Source organism: Amphiprion ocellaris, chromosome 5 (genome assembly GCF_022539595.1).
Source record: "Amphiprion ocellaris isolate individual 3 ecotype Okinawa chromosome 5, ASM2253959v1, whole genome shotgun sequence".
NCBI lineage: Eukaryota > Metazoa > Chordata > Actinopteri > Pomacentridae > Amphiprion > Amphiprion ocellaris.
The window spans coordinates 7,495,018-7,512,909 of record NC_072770.1 but is presented as its reverse complement, the minus strand read 5'-3'; the positions used below and the strand labels follow the sequence as shown (position 1 = coordinate 7,512,909).

Below are 17,892 nucleotides of genomic sequence, written 5' to 3'. Positions count from 1 at the left end.
CCCTAGTGCAAATTATGTAATGATCAACCTCCATAAGACCCTCCAGTTCCCACTGACCCCCAGGAGGGAGGGCCAGACTAGGAAAATAACAAGGAAAAGAGCAGCAATGACCCCCCTAGGGTACATAAGGGTTAAAGTAAGATGTGTCTGTTATAGAGTTATTAAAGTTACAAACAAAGATCTCAGGTACACTCAGATATGAGGTTTCAGTCAGAGGAGGCTGTTTGGTCTATTTGTGGAAAGTAACCGCGTAAAGGTCCTTCTCAGGATCTAATTAGGAATCAATATAGGACTTGGAGTTTTACATAATATGGACATAATACCTATTTACATCAAGTCAACAGGGAAAAAGTTTGTGTTAACTATCATGTAGGCTATCATTTTTATTTTTTCTTTATTGGGAGAGAGAGTGACACCTCTAACAGATTGCGATGATGTATTTTTATTCACCTTATTGTTTATATACAAATTGATTTACCAACATCCCAGTGATGTGTTTGATTTTGTATTTTAGGTAAAACAAGTCTTGGTGATTTACTATGACAAACTGAAGTGTTGCTAGCTTGAAATTCATGCAAAAATACTATTACCAAACATATGTAATAATATGTTAAAATAATACACATGCAAAACCACATTTTGTTGTGTGTCTGTTTCTTGTAATGGCATAATGTGGAGAGCAGAGTTGGTTGTGAATGACATTAAAACACAGACTGCCATTAAAACATGGACTAGCAGGCTGAGGCAAAGCTTTTTCCCCAAAGCTGTAGCCTCCATTACAGCACCTCCCTCCCTCTCCCCCGTCCACAAACACGCACAACCCAGAGCTGGAACTCCTGATCGTTGATCCTCCATCAGCAGCCACTTAATCCTCCAAAGGGATTTGGCACACTTCAGAAAACCTCCCACACTCAGACCTGAAATTTATATGCATTTTTTCTCAGAAATCAGCCAACTAGAGGCTCAAACTGGCTAAAAGTGATTATATACTAAAAAAAATGACAGTCCACATTATTTCACTTGTACTTTATGGCACATTAATCCGAACAATTTAAAATTTTACAAATTGTCAGAACCAGCCAATGGGATTATTTCCCTCCTGATGGGTGGCGGTGTAATGCTCTGTTTCTATAACAACACACAGCCAGCATCTGTCACACAAGTGCCTTTGTTGTTCATTAACCACAGCACAGGGAGACAGTGTGGGAAACTCAGATTAGCTTCCTACTCACACTGACAACAAGACACGCGTTAAAAGGCTCAACTGCGTCTGGACAGCAGCAAGATTACTGTCTGCAGTTATTTTACAAGCTGTCAATGACCACTCAATTCTGCTATGTAATAGTAGCATTTGGTAATATTGTGTGCTTTTTTGTGAAACTTTTTTTTTTTTAGAAAAAAATATCAAATTGTATAAAACACACATCTAACTACATTAGCCAACTTCAAACATTGATTTCACTTCTGACATTTCAGTTTTTTTTCCTTATATTCCATCATAGAAGTTCTAACTCAAAACATACTGATTTCACCAGTGACATTTTAGGTAGCCTAAACTGAAGCAAACAGAAACAAACATGAAAATACAACTAACACTGGGTCAACACATTTTTCCTGAGTTATTCTATCATAGAAGTTATTCTCCCACGTGTGTGATCAGTTAAGTGTGTGCTCAGTCAAAGTCATTGATCTCAGCATCAGGCAGCAGATCTGGGTCACCACAGGGTCACCACTTTCTCAGATCCACACAGAGCTCAGTGAGTCTCCCTCCATCTCACCCCAGTCCTCCACCTGTTCCCCTGAGATCTAACTATTGTCCCCCAGGCATTAATGACAGCATGTTGCTTCTCCACATGTCTCATTGTCTCACAGAGCTCTCTGATTGGCTGAGACTGTGAGAAACTTCAATCAGAGTGAGACTCATACATTCATATGGCGATGTGGAACTAGGAGAGATGAAACCACAACAGATCACATTCTCTCAACAGAGAACTCTACAGCTCACACATCCAACTATGGCACCTACAATCACTGCAGCAATCACCAATTCTCAGGAGCATCTGTCTCTGAACCACAAGGCAAATTGGAGATTCGTGGACACTTTAACAGAATTTATGAGAGCTTGTGTATGCTGAACACTATGCAGTCTTCAGCAGTTTCACTAATGACTTTGTTCTTCTCTCTGCAGCTCAGAAAACCTCTGGTGGAGAAACTCCGCAGAGAGCGAATCAACAGCAGCATTGAGCAGCTCAAGTCTCTCCTGAATCCAGAGTTCCTCAAACAGCAGCCAGACTCCATGATGGAGAAAGCAGACATCCTGGAGATGACAGTTTGCTTCCTGACACACATGCAGCAGCAGAACCAACAGCAGAGAACACCGCTCAACCACATCAACAAACTGCAACCTTCCTCTGATAACAGCCTGACAGAGGTTGACTTCTTTCCTCTCAGCTCCACAGTCCAGACCAGCATCACCAAAGACAAGAGTCCAGTCAACAGCGCCCTCTGGAGGTCGTAGTAGATACCTACCACTGGAGTTACAACCAGACAGCATTTAAATGACCACATCGGTCAAAGATTACTGGACTGAATTCTATGAAATTTCATGAACTTGTTTTTCTCTATGTGCAGAACTCTTTACACATTTGTTTCGTTCTTTGCTGTCATTTCCTAAGGAAATGACAGCAAAAATATCTTTCAAGTTGGAGAGAAAGAAAAGAGAGAGAGAGAAACATCTTGTCATGTATGTTGCATGAACCAAATCTTATTGTACCTGCAATCATTTGTTAGTTCTTACTGTACTTCATGTATTGGTAACATTTGTTATCATTTGGAATGTTACTGATCTTTTTGATCTTTTGTTTTAATACTTTGTCATACTACACTGTTGTGTGGTCATTCCTCAAAAGTGATGTGTTTTAACATTCCAATGTTTAGTTCTTTTCCCTGAAAGCTTTGCTTAATGTCACCCTGCCACTGTTTTCTAGTGGCCCTCATGTTTTCTTTAATGAACATTAATATTTTTAGTGGTTGTTCAGCTGCTGTCATCACCCTGTGATAAGAACCTCTAATCTGTTTTAAGATAATTTTTCACTTTTTGTTTATTTAGAGCAAATGTATTGATCTTTTGTCTTTATAAGACACCTGCTCCTTTACTTTTTGTGAATACAGTGTGTATTGTACAAATCTACAAGTTGTTGCTGTGACGTATTGTCACCTCTTTCATACTTGATGTGGATCATAAAATTTTGTTGAATAAACAAAGACTGACAATTTAATATTTGGTTTTCTCGTGCAATTGTAACAGAAATTCACTACATATTTCTGAGTTCTGATGTCATTTGACAATTTTGTAATATATGTTGCAGTAGAGGGTGGCATGGTGTAACAGTGGTTCGCACTGTCACCTCACAGCTAGAAGGTCGTGGGTTCCCATCCAAGTTTGCGTGACTTCCTGTCACCAAGTGCTTGTGTGTAGGTGTGAATGTGAATGTGCTTGTTTGGCTCTATATGTAGCCCTGTGATAGACTGGTGACCTGTCCAGGGTGTCCCCTGCCTTCACCCTTAGTCAGCTGGGATAGACTCCAGCCCCCCATGACCCTAATGAGGATTTAGTGTAGATGGAAATGACAATTTGTAGTATTAGAGAAACTGGTTCTGAGGAAGAATAATGATACAGAAAGCTTTACCTCTGCAAGCTGAGAGGATCGGTTCCTTAGGTTTGTTATGTCTGAAACCCCAGAATCTGAGACTGTCATCAATATGCTGCAGCTTTAAAGTGGAAATTCTCAGTCATGGTGTTAACTGCTTATTTCACTGATGAAATGTCTTCTAGTATATAAAAAGAACCATATGGACATGTTAACATGATAACTGAGTTTCATTGGAGAGGGGCTTTAATAAAACATTTGATCATTGAATATAATTCTAATTAGATATCACAGTCAGAATAGCATTAATTTGTGAATTGTCACCATCAGCCCAAAGCTAATAGACTTTTATCTATGTAGATTTCTTTCTCAGAGCCAAGAAAAACAAAAACAGAGACTAAAAATGATTTTTTAAAAAGTTCCTTAAAATACCATTGAAATATAATCACTGGTATCAAAACCATTACAATGCTGAGACAAACACAGGCACACGCCTGAGATAGACAAGTTCCCATGATGAGCCATTGGAATACCACAAGTAATTCTATTCTTAAGTAGAAGTCGGGCTGGAAAAATCCTCCCTTTACAAATGAAAGTTATGCATTCAAGCAAAAGCTATCCAAAAAAATGCCATCGATAAAGTGTAATTAAACAATAGAAACACTGATTATGTTTAATGGACAACAAAGGAGGAATGTTTTCAAAGGAACATTCAAAAAATGTTTTCCAGATGATTTTGAAGCATAAAATGAGTTTTTCTAAAATATTCCGGTAAAGTGACACATTTTTTTTAAAATGGTGGAAAACTCACCATGCAATTTTCTGAGGGTGTTTTGGGGATGTAGTTGAGGGAACACATTATTGAACATTTTTCTATGAAACATTCTCACAATATTCCATGATAACAAAGCAATACTCAAAACAATGTGTTACTGATGTTATCAAAGCCTCAGATGACAGAACATTTGTAAGGCGTTCCTGGAATGTGATAAAGAGGTTGTTGAGAGAGCAAATTATAGAAAATGTTCCCACAATGTTCCACAGTGTCAAAGGATAACAATGGAGGAAGTACAATATTCAGCTTCAAGCTCCTTCAGGCACAATGCTCTAACACTGGTTTGCTAACCAGTGTTGTTTAAAACAAAATATAAAGGTAAGGTTTTCACAGAATAGAGGGGTAAAGTGGGGGTGTGACAATCACTGGGTGTGCACAGGTTACTGTTAAAAATTATTTATTTCTTTAATGATTTGCTTTCCATATATATATTTATTTATGTGTATTATTAGTCGTCTTTTCTTGTCATTCTGTTTCTGTTGTGTTTTGTAATTGTTAGGTCCTGTTGTCTTTGTCTTTTTCTATAAATATAGACGGACAATGTAAATTGATGTATATTTCTAATTAATCATGTTCACTATTATTATTATTGTTCTTATTATTACTGTTTATAAATGGCAATATTTTGAAGAAGCAGGGAATAATAGACTTGCAATAATTTGTGTAATCAAAAAAACTAAATCAGACATTCTTGGAACTTTTTACAACCATTTTGAGTTTTTCTACCTTAAAGAAGAACATTCGAGGAACCAAAAGAAAACTTTTTACTGAAAACATTAGTACAACTTTGGAGAATTTTTTTAGAGTATTTTTGAAACAAACTAAAAAATAATCCAGCTGAGTTAGCACCATGAACACTGAAACTGAATGTTTTTCTCCATTTTTCTCTTTATTTTATGATTTCAACATACAGTTACACGCTGAAACAACTGAAAACGAGGCTCAGTTGGGTTTACCTTCCCACTTATCTCTGCTCCATCTGCTGTCTGTGAGGGGACTCAGGCTTCCCATTCGCCCTCCTCTGAGCCCCCATGGCTCCCCACACAAGGCTGAACGTGCCCCAGTCACACGCCCTCCTCTTTCCGTGCCGCTGGGAGCCACAGCGACACACGACTTCCCACACTTCTCTATGCAGCCTGCTCAGCCGCACACACAATAGAAGTGTGTCTGCCCTAACAAAGCCCGAGGACTCGTTCTCAGGCAGGGGAGAGGACAGAAGGCCACTTCACAGATAAACCATCTGGTTTGGCTGCAACTCATTGCTGACACACACAAAGTGAGAAAATACGGCTTTAAAGCTTTATTACAGCCTTAGGGTCAAGTTTTTATTTGTGGAAAGAAGTGGACAATGAAAACAAGGGAATGGCGCAAAGTGGGAATAGCAGGTGTATATCATTTATTTTTTGGAATTTTCTTTTTTTTAATGATGGAAGTCAAAAATTTGCTGTTTCTGCTTCAGTTGCAACATTAACATGAGACAAAACATCACATTTATTTATTCATGCATCATTTTTGTATAATTTTATTTGTAGATAAGTCATGAAAGTGTCTGTCCCACGCCCCCTCCTGATCACTGTCCAGGTCTTGGCATCACAGCAGGAAACTGAATTTTCCCGTGTCCACTTGAAGCAAAACATTTTCCCACTGACCCGACGGATGTGTGGCATACAGATAAAGCATCCCACCTGTTCTTCTTGACAGCCATTAAATTCACTCCATTGTCCTGAGCTCCGAGGCTTCTGATTGGCCCAGCAGCAGAGAGAGCGCAGGATGAGCAGCATAAATGTGGAGCAGAGACACAGATGCAACAGAGACCTCCTCAACACAAGCAACACCAGAACCTTCCACCAGAAGAAACCAACCTCGACATGGCTCTCTATGCTGACCTCGCTCTTCAGGACACCGTGAAGGAGCAACTCTTCATGTGAGCTACACTTTCATTTCCCCTTTTCTGTCTGTTAATTCAGTTGAATTTAGCCTCTCATTCAACTGATGAACATCTTAATAAAAGTCCTGTTTCTGCTTCTTTCAGGTGTAAACTTCACATGTTGGAAAGGAAATGCAGCACAGGAGTGGAAAAGCTGAAGGCTCTGATTGGGGAACACCTGCAGAATGGCATCCCTCTTTCAGACATCCTGGAGAAAATAAAATCCCTGCTCACGTTGAGGAAAGCTCTGCTGTCGCACAACGGCTACTCCAAATATTCAAGGGACATTTTATGTCTGTTTCCTGATGCAGAGGAAGACTTGGCTCCACTGTGCCTCTAAAAACAACTGGACAGAAATTGCTGCAGTTTTGTGATCTGCCAGTGGACTACCAGTGTTAGTGATGCTGACAGCATCTGTGTTGAAAATCTACTGACTGAACAGAAATGCGTTATTTGCATAATGACAAGGAGACCAACAATGCTTGTTTTACACATTTACAGAAGATTTCTTTTTAGGGTTGTAAAAGAAAAGCTGTTCCGCCTCATCTGATGTTGTTTCAGTTTTAACAGTGACCTGAAGAAGATAATAAGGGTTCAAAGTCAAAAGTGAAGAGACTATTGATGGCACAAAAGGCCTTAGTTATATTATGGTATGCTGCTATTTGTGGGATTTATGATTCTTGTGGTCCAACAAGACCACAGAAGATAAATCCAGTCTCTTAACTATGCAACAATTCATTGTTGATGTTTAGATATTACAGAATGTTTTAATGGATTTTATTTTACCATCAGATTTTTTTTTACTGTTTAACGTGACTGAAATTGACCATTTGACACCAAATAGCAACGCTAACCTGTGACAATAGTGAATAGGTTAGCATTGTGTGATTACATTTTGCATATCAGTCTTACTGCCTTGTTTCAAGGTTTAGTGTATAATATCCTTTAATACCTACCTTTCTTCTGAAAAGGGTTTCACCATTGTTTTGTTCATGCTGTGTATGCTTATCATTTTTATTCATCACTTTTATTTTTATTCATCCAAAATGGATTTAAATTTGTTTTTGTGTTTTTACATATTTTGAGAAAATAAATATCTGAAAATAAAAGTCGTATCATATGACTTTATTTGAATTAATTTGGAATTAAGCCCTTAAAACTCAGCATTATTTACCAATAGTTAGATTCTTTATGTATAATTAATTTTTTAAAGGAATTTTATTCTAATTCACTCTTTTCGTTTTTTTTTTTTTAAAAACTGTACATTTTAAACACTATGAAGAGAAGCATCACCTGCTCTATGACAGATTCTTTATCAGCTGCCACCACTACTCTATACAAGTGACAAATTAAATGAAAACCCTGAATACTGATTCCTAAAGAGCTGTTTGAACAGTTTGATGAGTGTGATCTGATGTAAGTCCTCCTGCGAACCAAGAAAAAAGGCATCTTTCAAAATGTAACTTTTGCCTTTTTGGAGCTAAAACAACAACTCACAATTTAGAATTTTATGAAAATATTCTTATTTTTGATTTTACAGTATGTCCACTGAAGTAGACAACAGAACGATTTTACCGTTTAAAAAAAAAAAAAACAGTGACACTTCGAAATCAAAATAGACTGACACGAAAACATGCCGATCCATTTTCTAATTAAACTTCAAGAAACTAAATTAAATAGCAATAGTGTAAAATTTAAGAGGTTGAATGAAACATAGTCAGAAACAACTATTTATTACATTCAGTACTTTACATAGAGAATATATCAAATCATTCTCACGTCCGTTACAGCTGACATTCATAAATTCCTGATGTGTTCATAAACAAGGAAATATATGATTACCATAAGTAAAGCAACATATCTTAACAATGTTTGACTTAACTTTTCTCTTTTCCTGGCAGGCGAGTTTTGCTGCAGTCTCTATTTTGTCTCAGCATGAAAACAAGGTTCCCATTTTCCAACAGTCATGAGATATCATTGAAAAGGCCAGGATGCCCTCTACTGAACACATCAGCTTTTAGTAGGGTAGCTCAAATAAGTCGAAAGATATAAGACAAAAACAAATGTCCAATACAGAGCTTAAATGAATGGGCTGGGTTTCAGGAGGATATAAACAGAGACACAGAGGAGCTAGCATGCAACTGTTCTGGAGGCTGGTGGAGACTCAGCACTCACTGAGACACTCTATGCTGATGTTTCTGTTCATTTATCCATTTTTATGGAACTGTGCATTTTGCATTAATGACAGACAGTGTAGCTGTGGTGTCAGCCCTTGTATCTGAGCTGAAGGTTGAAAGAGCAGCTCTTTGACTCTGTTAATCACTCCCTGACCAAGTCAGGAATAGTAAGTTTTGCCAAAGAGATATTTGTCTCAGCATATTGCAGCTATATGCTGTTACAGATGCTATCATAAACATGCGGTGGTGTTTTATTTTATTTCTGTATGTAGCTGATAAAAATGAAATAAGCATGTGTTGTTTTTTCTGATTGTTTTATTGCGCATCACTTGGCTTGAAGAGATACATTCATTCTTTTGAGACACAATCCAAATAACAAGTCCTTCACTGAAGGCATAGGTGCCATCACTCACAGAGTTATAAAACAGTACATTTGTCTGGGACTTTATCTGCTAAAAATGCAGACAGGTAAGATGTTTAAAGACATTTCAATCAATAGGGTATGTGGATATCACATATAAATCATGTTCAACATGAATAACACAACATGTGGCTCCTAAATGGAGTAAAATGTACATGCATCATTGTCAGTGTCACCAATAATATACAAAGATTCACACTGAGAATAATAATGTCTACTTCACAGACCTGAATCAGAAATAGGGGACTGTTTTTGAAATATAAAATATTAATCAACCTGCTGTATGTAAATATCATAGAAACACAGAATCAGACCTTTACAAAAGGCAATATAAATGAAAACATGCTCTAATGCAGGCAATGAATCTTCATAGTACAATAACCACAACAAGAAGTGTTCAGTACAGGAGCTTCACTTCTGAGCATCACTTTTAAACAAGTCCTGAGGTGTCTACCACGGCCTCCAGAGGGCGCTGTTGACTGGACTCTTGTCTTTGGTGATGCTGGTCTGGACTGTGGAGCTGAGAGGAGAGAAGTCAGCCTCTGTCAGGTTGTTATCAGAGGAAGGTTGCAGCTTGTTGAAGTGCTTCAACAGTCTTCTCTGGGACTGTGTCTTCACCTCCTCCTTGGACAGGAAGTTCATCACCTCTCTGATACAGCTGGAATAGCCCTGATCCGCAGCTGCTGTGTTCACAGCTTGATGCTGCAGTCGTCTCAGGAAGCAAACTGTCATCTCCAGGATGTCTGCTTTCTCCATCTTGGAGTCTGGCTGCTGTTTGAGGAACTCTGGACCCAGGAGAGACTTGAGCTGCTCAATGCTGCTGTTGATTCGCTCTCTGCGGAGCTTCTCCACCAGAGGTTTTCTGAGCTGCAGAGAAAAGAACAAAGTCATTAGTGAAACTGTTGAGGACTGCATAGTGTTCAGCATACACAAGCTCTAATAAATTATGTTAAAGTGTCCATAAATCTCCAATTTACCTTGTGGTTCAGAGTCAGATGCTCCTGAGAATTGGTGATTGCTGCAGTGATTGGAGGTGCCATGGTTGGATGTGTGAGCTGTAGAGTTCTCTGTTGAGAGAATGTGATCTGTTGTGGTTTCATCCCTCCTATTTATAGTCACACATCTCCATATGAATATGTGGGTCTTGGTCTGCCTGGAGTTTCTCACAGTCTCAGCCAATCAGGGACCTCAGCAAGACAATAAAGGATGCAAGGCTTTGAATGGTGTTTTTGCCTTAAGGATAATGGTTAGATCTCAGGAGAACAGCTGGAGGACTGGGGAGGGAGGGGGAGATGGAGGGAGACTCACTGAGCTCTGTGTGAATCTGGGAAAGCGGTGACCCTGTGGAGAGATCAGATCTGTTGTCTGATGCTCGGATCAATGACTTTGACTGAGCACACGCTCATCATCTCATCACACACATCAGATACTAATAATGAAATCGTGTTATAGTTTCACTTTTCTAAAGCTGAACATTCATATATATATGAATGTTATATTTATATTTAGGAACCCTCTCAAACTAATGTGTTAGTTTAACACTAATGAAGTCAAACCATTGTTTATTTAGTAAAAATATGCACATATTGTTAGTAAAATATAAAACTGCAATCAAAAGTAAAGGAGTCATTGTGCAGAAAAGTGTTCCCTGACAGTGTATCACATCTATGAGAAATGTGCCTTTGTAAAAAGTTTTCACAAGGTCACAAAAACAGCACTGCTTTCATCTTTGTAACAATGCATTTTGCAGACTAATCTAAGGTAGGTTAAATGGATAATTTACGGCAGGTAGGTACGGCAACTTTGTAAATCTAAAACATTTAAACATTCATTCACAATCATTCAAAATCAGCAACTTTATATATATATATGTATATATATATATATATATATATATATATATATATATATATATATATATATATATACATACATACATATGTATATCTATATCTATATATATATATATATAGATTTAGATAGATAGATATATAGATAGATATAGATATATAGATATACATATAGATATAGATAGATGGATATATATATATATATATACAGATATATGTTTATGTGTGTGTGTATATATTTATATATACATATTTATATATATATATATATATGTATAGTTGGTTACATGTATATATTGGAACTGTTTCTATTTAGAACATTTTGTTTGTTTTTGTTTTTGTATTTATCAGTCCGATGGCGAGCTTGTTGCGTCGGAATTTCAGTCATAACGTACACCAACTAGTGTATGTTCTGGTTGACAATAAAGTGGCTATTCTATTCTATTCTATTCTATTCTATTCTATTCTTCTTCTAAAGGCTCAGTTACATTCCAGCTCGAATATTTTTAAGTAATTTAAAATTAAATGTCTTTATCAGCAACTGGTTCGTTGGCCATCCTTTAAATAAAGTTTGATAGTAGTTGAATAAGTTTTTGCTTAAAATTCATAGTTCTATAGCACAATGCCCGGCACATGATCAGTTCAGGAATTTTATCCTTCTGTCAAAATAAACCGCCTGGAATGCAACGGAACAATCTGAATCTAAAGGAGGGTAAGAAGTGCTTTTGAATGTTCATTAATCCTTAGCATGTCTGCATTCCTCGCAGCCATTTTACAAAAGCCTGGTAATGACGAGTCTTGATGACAGGAATTTCCATTTAGAGTCGGTGAGACAAAACTCGTAAACTGACTCCATAATTAATGTGATGTGCAACCAGACACACTTCTTTTGTTCTTGGAGGCAGTGAATGGACAGAGTGTGGGAAACCAGAGAAAACTCACTCACAGAGCCCCTGAGGGACAATAGAGGCAGACCAGACAAAGATGTCTGTGAAGGGGGGGAGGAATTCTTTACCACTGAATTTTAAATGTTTACATATTTTACTCACTAAAACTGAAAAATATGTTTATTTGAGATTTTAGTTGTAATACTGTTTGTGTCTTTCAGAATTGGAAATTAAACACATGTTTATTTGCAAAACAGCACAATGGTAATAAATGATCAAACAGATTGTTTAGTTTAATTTATAGTCGCATTATATTATCCATCACATTCTCTAGCTACCACTATTTTTAACAGTAAAGCATGCTTTAATCTAAGAACACATAATCTTAATCCATTTAAAAATATTCATAAACAGCATGAAAACCTTTCAAATAAGCAGATACAGCAGATTAAACTGATTAATAATGTAATGGGCTGCACGTAATACAACAGGATAGATTATTGGACTTAACTCTTTCCACATGACAATTTATTTATAGTACATTTTGCTACATCTTGAAAAAAAACTACTTATGTATTTTTTCGATGCTAAATACTGCTAAAATACAAATTCCTTCAAGTATAAGGCAGTATATTAAAACACAGTTACCCCCTTAATAATATAATTGTCTTTAAGGAGCACTTAAAATTTCTGACCTATGTTGTGCTACAATAAATACAAGAGACAAATTTATGAAATGTTGACATGCTTCATTAAAAAGCTCAGTGTGGTTTGAGATTGGAAGGTGTTAAAAAAAATACAGAGAAGATGTCTGCAATTATAAAAACCTCCAGTCAGTTGGAATTGTTAATTGTTAATCCCCAGTCAAAATACTTGTGTTTATTTCTCTTGTTCTCTTTCCCTAATTGAGGAGAGTGTCTAAACAGCAAATTGTGTCTTCAGGGGAGCGCTGGGAGCTGCTTGAATTAGCATTTAACAAGGCACATGTCCATTGTTGAGTGGGAGCTCTGTCAATGGACAGAGTGTGGGAAAGCTGCAAGAGAGCGAGTCACAGTTCAGTGTGATTAGCATCCTCAACCCCACCAGCACCTGACTATTCTCCAAGGGGAGTTGGCACACTTCAGAGGAAGATTTTTTTCTCCTTATTCTGCTTTTTTTCCCTGTATTTCTGTCTCTGACTGTCTGTCTTAGGTGCCAACTCTGTAACTTTTGGCAGCTTCATTTCCACTCTGGGTCATTATTTGTATCTGAACCTTTATATTTATTCCATTGATGGGAGCCAAACTGTCAGGGCAATGTCGACTTTATAACAAGGGTTATGAAGACTTTTGTTTTGCCCAATGTTTTAACATACATATATTTTTGTTTAAATGTCAAATTAATTGACAGGCATTAATGAAGAAACAAAAGAGAACACATATATTTTTGTTGGGTTTTGTTTCAGGAAAGAGAAAGAATTTGGTGTCCCTTGAAGTATTAATCACTTATCCATAATCAACATTCCACTCAAATCCCCCTTCATTTCTGAAATTGTGTTCCTATTTCATTTCTGAAATAGGAACACAATATTGTGGTAAATAATCATAAGTGTTACTCAGTTTAAGTCTCATTTTAAATGCCTAAATGAGACATGTATGTTTCTGTGGCTTTCAGCCAGATGCCATTTACTTTGCTGGTTTAAACATTGAGATGATTATATAATTTTAAAGAAATGCAAGGCTTGCCTTTACATCATGACATTTCATTAAAATATCAACAGCTGATAATTGTATCAACAGCACAAATGTAACACTAATGTTCAAGTATGGAGCTGTTTTCACTGTTGAGGACAGTTTCTCTGTTATTCTCCCACGTGTGTGATCAGACTATAAGTGTGTGCTCAGTCAAAGTCATTGATCTTAGCATCAGGCAGCAGATCTGATCTCTCCACAGGGTCACCACTTTCCCAGATTCACACAGAGTCTCTGTCCATCTCCCCCGAGTCCTCCAACCAGCTCCCCTGAGATCTGACTGTTGTCCCTCAAGCAATATAACAGTATTCAGCGTGTTGCTGCTCCGCGTGCTTTATTGTCTCACAGAGCTCTCTGATTGGCTGAGACTGTGAGAAACTTCAACCAGAGTAAGACCCACACATTCATATGGAGATATGTGACTATAAATAGGAGGGATGAAACCACAACAGATCACATTCTCACTACAGAGACCTCTACAGCTCACACATCCAACCATGGCACCTACAATCACTGCAGCAATCACCAATTCTCAGGAGCATCTGACTCTGAACCACAAGGTAAATTGGAGATTCATGGACACTTTAACATAATTTATTAGAGCTTGTGTATGCTGAACACTATGCAGTCCTCAACAGCTTCATTAATGACTTTGTTCTCTCTGCAGCTCAGAAAACCTCTGGTGGAGAAACTCCGCAGAGAGCGAATCAACAGCAGCATTGAGCAGCTCAAGTCTCTCCTGGGTCCAGAGTTCCTCAAACAGCAGCCAGACTCCAAGATGGAGAAAGCAGACATCCTGGAGATGACAGTTTGCTTCCTGAGACGACTGCAGCAGCAGCATCAAGCTGTGAACACAGCAGCTGCGGATCAGGGCTACTCCAGCTGTGTCAGAGAGGTGATGAACTTCCTGTCCAAGGAGGAGGTGAAGACACAGTCCCAGAGAAGACTGTTGAAGCACTTCAACAAGCTGCAGCCTTCCTCTCGTAACAACCTGACAGAGGCTGACTTCTCTCCTCTCAGCTCCACAGTCCAGACCAGCATCACCAAAGACAAGAGTCCAGTCAACAGCGCCCTCTGGAGGCCGTGGTAGACACCTTAAGAGTTAGACCTAAACTGAGATGACCGCCATGGTTGAAACTTATTAAACCAGTTATTGTGATACAGCAAATCTTCTATTGGACTGAATGTTTCTTTCTTTTTGAAATAATGTTTTCTGAAACTTTTGTAAAGTAAAACTTTGTATTATATGAATGACATATTTTCCCTTATTGACATCAATATGATCAAAATTGACTATTAATGGTCAGTATTTAAACGCGTACCTTAAATTCTTGGAAGTCCTTTTGTGTTAATGGAGTGACAAGAACAGGGAAATCTTACCCACTTGGTGGTAGTTTTTTCCAATATGCGTCTTTTTTGATGCTGTTAAATGTTTGTTTTCCACTGACAAAGTTCATTGACCCATACTGGGTTTTGCAGACATCTGTTCTACTATTAGCATGTTCTGTTGTGTCTATAAGTGTATAGAAGGATGGCAGTTGTTTTATTTCTCTTTGTAAGAGAGTTGGTTCACATTGTTTCATTTGTACTAAATGAGCCTCTGTCTTTTATAAAGATGCTGAAGTTGTTCACTCTACTCCATTTGAGTACAATGTCTTGGCATACAAGGTTTTGCTGTAATGCATCATCACCACTAATGCCTCTATGGAGATACAGAAGCATGATGTTACCCATTTATTCTTCTTGAAAAAATAAAAAATCTTTATCTTGAAGTGAATCATTTCAGTCTTACATTAACAGAAACCAATAATGACTGAGCTCACTGGACACCAGCAGCAGTGCAGAGGTGACATTATTTATTGTGCTACTGTGCTGCAATGAATTAATTTATGAGCTTTGTGATATTCTCTCCATCTCTCAGTCTTTAAGCCAAATAAACTGCATCTTTCGGTGAGGACACTTTCTGTCATGGCTGACCGCTACCCTCTGGTGGTTATTCCATGTATGCGCCATCAATAAAAAGAATCACATGGAAACAGCTGCATTACCAAATACTCACGGTAGGTGTAAAATACAGTTCTTCCTTTATTGGCCATACAGTTTGTAAAATTCATGTATTCCACACTATCTGACAGCATCACATATTTCTACAGTATATGCTATGCCAGCTGCTTCCACTTTTTCATTAAAACTACATGATGCTGTCACAATGTGAACTCATCAAACCTATAAGTTCACATTTTAGGCTTCACTACTCCGTTAAAGGACGAAAATATTTCACACACTTTGTGCACCATTTTACACCAGATTTGAACCTTAGATATTTGGGTTGTTTTTTTTTTGTGGAAACATTGGGATCTCCAGTACAATTTAAAATAAGCTTCTTTGACGTCAAACAAAATGTGGCTACACACTTGTTCTGATTAATCCACCTAGAAGCTGCTGCTTGTTAAGGGTTTGATATTAAATGTCACTCTGTAAAACATTTGGACAAGTGAAACGGAAATGAAACTGTATGTATGCATGCAGTATATAAACCTTAAAACTAACTTTTAAAGATAGATGCAGACATTAGAGCTTATTAAGCACATTTTTAATTTAAGTCTCCAAATAAACACAATACCTACAATTTGGAAAGCTGCATGTTCTTTTCCTTACAGAATAGTGGAGACACTTCAAAATGAAATAAGTATTGTCCCATTTCCAAACATTCAGTACTGGCTAAGATCCTTGACTCCTGGGTCAATTTACAGTTGAAACAGTGTTTGATATGTGAGTGTCATTCTGGTTTTAGAAGCGGTCACAGTACTACCACTGCTGCCATGGCTGTGATTGGTGCCTTGGACAGGAAACAGCATTGTGCCACCTTATTTGTAGATCTTTCAAAAACGTTTGATTCAGTGGATCACAAACTACTTCTAAACAAACTCAGTGATGCTGGCTTGTTTCCAAGGCTCTTAAATGCCTTCAAAATGACTCTGTAGAATTCAGTGTCCAAACAGAGGGCTACTGATCAGACTTTGAGTTAACCAAAGTTGTGCCCCAAGGTTCCATTTTCACTCCTAACTTATTTTCCATTTTTTTAAAAAAGTGATTTAGTTAAAGACATTCAAGATAAATTGCACTTGTATGCAGATGATACAATTATCTACACATCATGGAGCACGGGTGAGAAAAGAACTTCAGACTGTATTTCAGATTTTACAAAGAGTTTTGAAGGATCTAAAATTGGTTTTGAACGCCCAGAAGACAAAGTTTATGATTTTATTACAGGATCTCTTGCAAAATTTAGTCAATCTAAGAATTTTTACATCTGATGGTACATTGATTGAAAAGGCGTTCTCCTATACGTGCTTGGGAATATGGATTGATGAAAAACTTTCATTTAATGTACATATCTCTAATTTAGAACTCAAATTGAAGATTGACATTTATTTTAATAATAAAACATGCTTCATATTCTCTGCAAAGAAAAAACCTCACAGACACCACCTTTCTATCTGTGACTGATTATGGTGATCTACTGTACAGCCATGCAGCCTACTCCATCTTAAAGAGACTTGATTCAGTGTATCATGCTTCACTGCGTTTCATTTCAAACGCAAAATCTCTTGCTCTTCACCGTATTCTCTATGATTCGGTTGGCTGGACATCATTACGCATTCATAGACAACAAAATTGGTATATGTTCATCTATAAAGCTCTACTGGGCAAACAAATTCGAAGAATACCTCAGCACCCTTTTCACTTTCACCTCTAGTAGTTACCATCTATCTGTATGACTATAAGTGGTTGCTTTTCAATTTTTCCTGGTGACGAAGAAATAACCCACATATTGCTACTACTGTCACGTTACCCCTTCATTCCATTTCCCATGGTTATCCACAATTCTTACATCCTGTGTTACCATCTGCCATACCCCTGTCTTACCTTTGGTTATCACACCTTTGCTATTTGCAAGTGTTTTCCAGACTCTTTGATCCAATTACCCTTTTGTTCTGATGTCTTCCCTTCGGTTACTGATTAGCAACTATACGTAAATTAACCACTGTCTACCTTGGTATTTACTTATAACCCCCTCCCAACCCTTTTGATCCATCCTCTGAGATGTTCCCTTTGTCTTACCCTCTGTATTTGCATACAGCCCCTCCCCTACCCTTTGATCCAACCTCTGACATTCCTATAAAATGCGTGCCCTGAAAATGCTCTGGGTCGACTTACCTTTGCAGACCCATACACTGTGTCGGTAAATCCACTGTATTACCGGAAATACTAATAAAACACACCATTACAGTAAACTTTGAAGGACCAAGAGTGAAATTTCTTCAACACTGGATTCTAACAGACTTTGGCAAAACAGCGTTCTCCTATCATTGCACCATGGTCATGGAATAATCTTCAAAAAACTCTTAAAC

At 37.6% G+C, this 17,892-nt stretch overlaps 3 protein-coding genes across 3 annotated transcripts; 2 read left to right on the top strand and 1 right to left on the bottom strand.

Annotated features, from left to right (window-relative positions):
* Positions 1–2,015: 2,015 nt before the first annotated feature.
* On the top strand, positions 2,016–3,272 carry LOC111583981 (transcription factor HES-5-like). The gene is made up of 2 exons (XM_023293232.3): positions 2,016–2,078; positions 2,189–3,272. The coding sequence occupies exons 1-2, from the start codon at positions 2,016–2,018 to the stop codon at positions 2,516–2,518; spliced, it is 393 nt and encodes a 130-aa protein (XP_023149000.3). The 3' UTR covers positions 2,519–3,272.
* Positions 3,273–8,886: 5,614 nt separating this feature from the next.
* Positions 8,887–10,085, bottom strand: LOC111583983 (transcription factor HES-5-like). The gene is made up of 2 exons (XM_023293234.3): positions 9,988–10,085; positions 8,887–9,877 (listed from the first exon to the last, which is right to left on the bottom strand). Exons 1-2 carry the CDS (start codon positions 10,048–10,050, stop codon positions 9,461–9,463), a joined length of 480 nt encoding a protein of 159 aa, XP_023149002.1. The 5' UTR covers positions 10,051–10,085; the 3' UTR covers positions 8,887–9,460.
* A 3,840-nt stretch (positions 10,086–13,925) lies between these two features.
* On the top strand, positions 13,926–15,249 carry LOC111583982 (transcription factor HES-5-like). Its single transcript, XM_023293233.3, has 2 exons — positions 13,926–14,037; positions 14,145–15,249. The coding sequence occupies exons 1-2, from the start codon at positions 13,975–13,977 to the stop codon at positions 14,565–14,567; spliced, it is 486 nt and encodes a 161-aa protein (XP_023149001.1). The 5' UTR covers positions 13,926–13,974; the 3' UTR covers positions 14,568–15,249.
* Positions 15,250–17,892: the final 2,643 nt, after the last annotated feature.

Bases quoted from the DNA above. Each gene is read 5' to 3' on its own strand.
- LOC111583982 (XM_023293233.3), top strand. From the start codon at position 13,975: ATGGCACCTACAATCACTGCAGCAATCACCAATTCTCAGGAGCATCTG. The intron at 14,038-14,144 runs GTAAATTGGAGA...TTCTCTCTGCAG, and splicing joins ATCTGACTCTGAACCACAAG to CTCAGAAAACCTCTGGTGGA.
- LOC111583981 (XM_023293232.3), top strand. From the start codon at position 2,016: ATGGCACCTACAATCACTGCAGCAATCACCAATTCTCAGGAGCATCTG. The intron at 2,079-2,188 runs GCAAATTGGAGA...TTCTCTCTGCAG, and splicing joins ATCTGTCTCTGAACCACAAG to CTCAGAAAACCTCTGGTGGA.
- LOC111583983 (XM_023293234.3), bottom strand. From the start codon at position 10,050: ATGGCACCTCCAATCACTGCAGCAATCACCAATTCTCAGGAGCATCTG. The intron at 9,878-9,987 runs GTAAATTGGAGA...TTTTCTCTGCAG, and splicing joins ATCTGACTCTGAACCACAAG to CTCAGAAAACCTCTGGTGGA.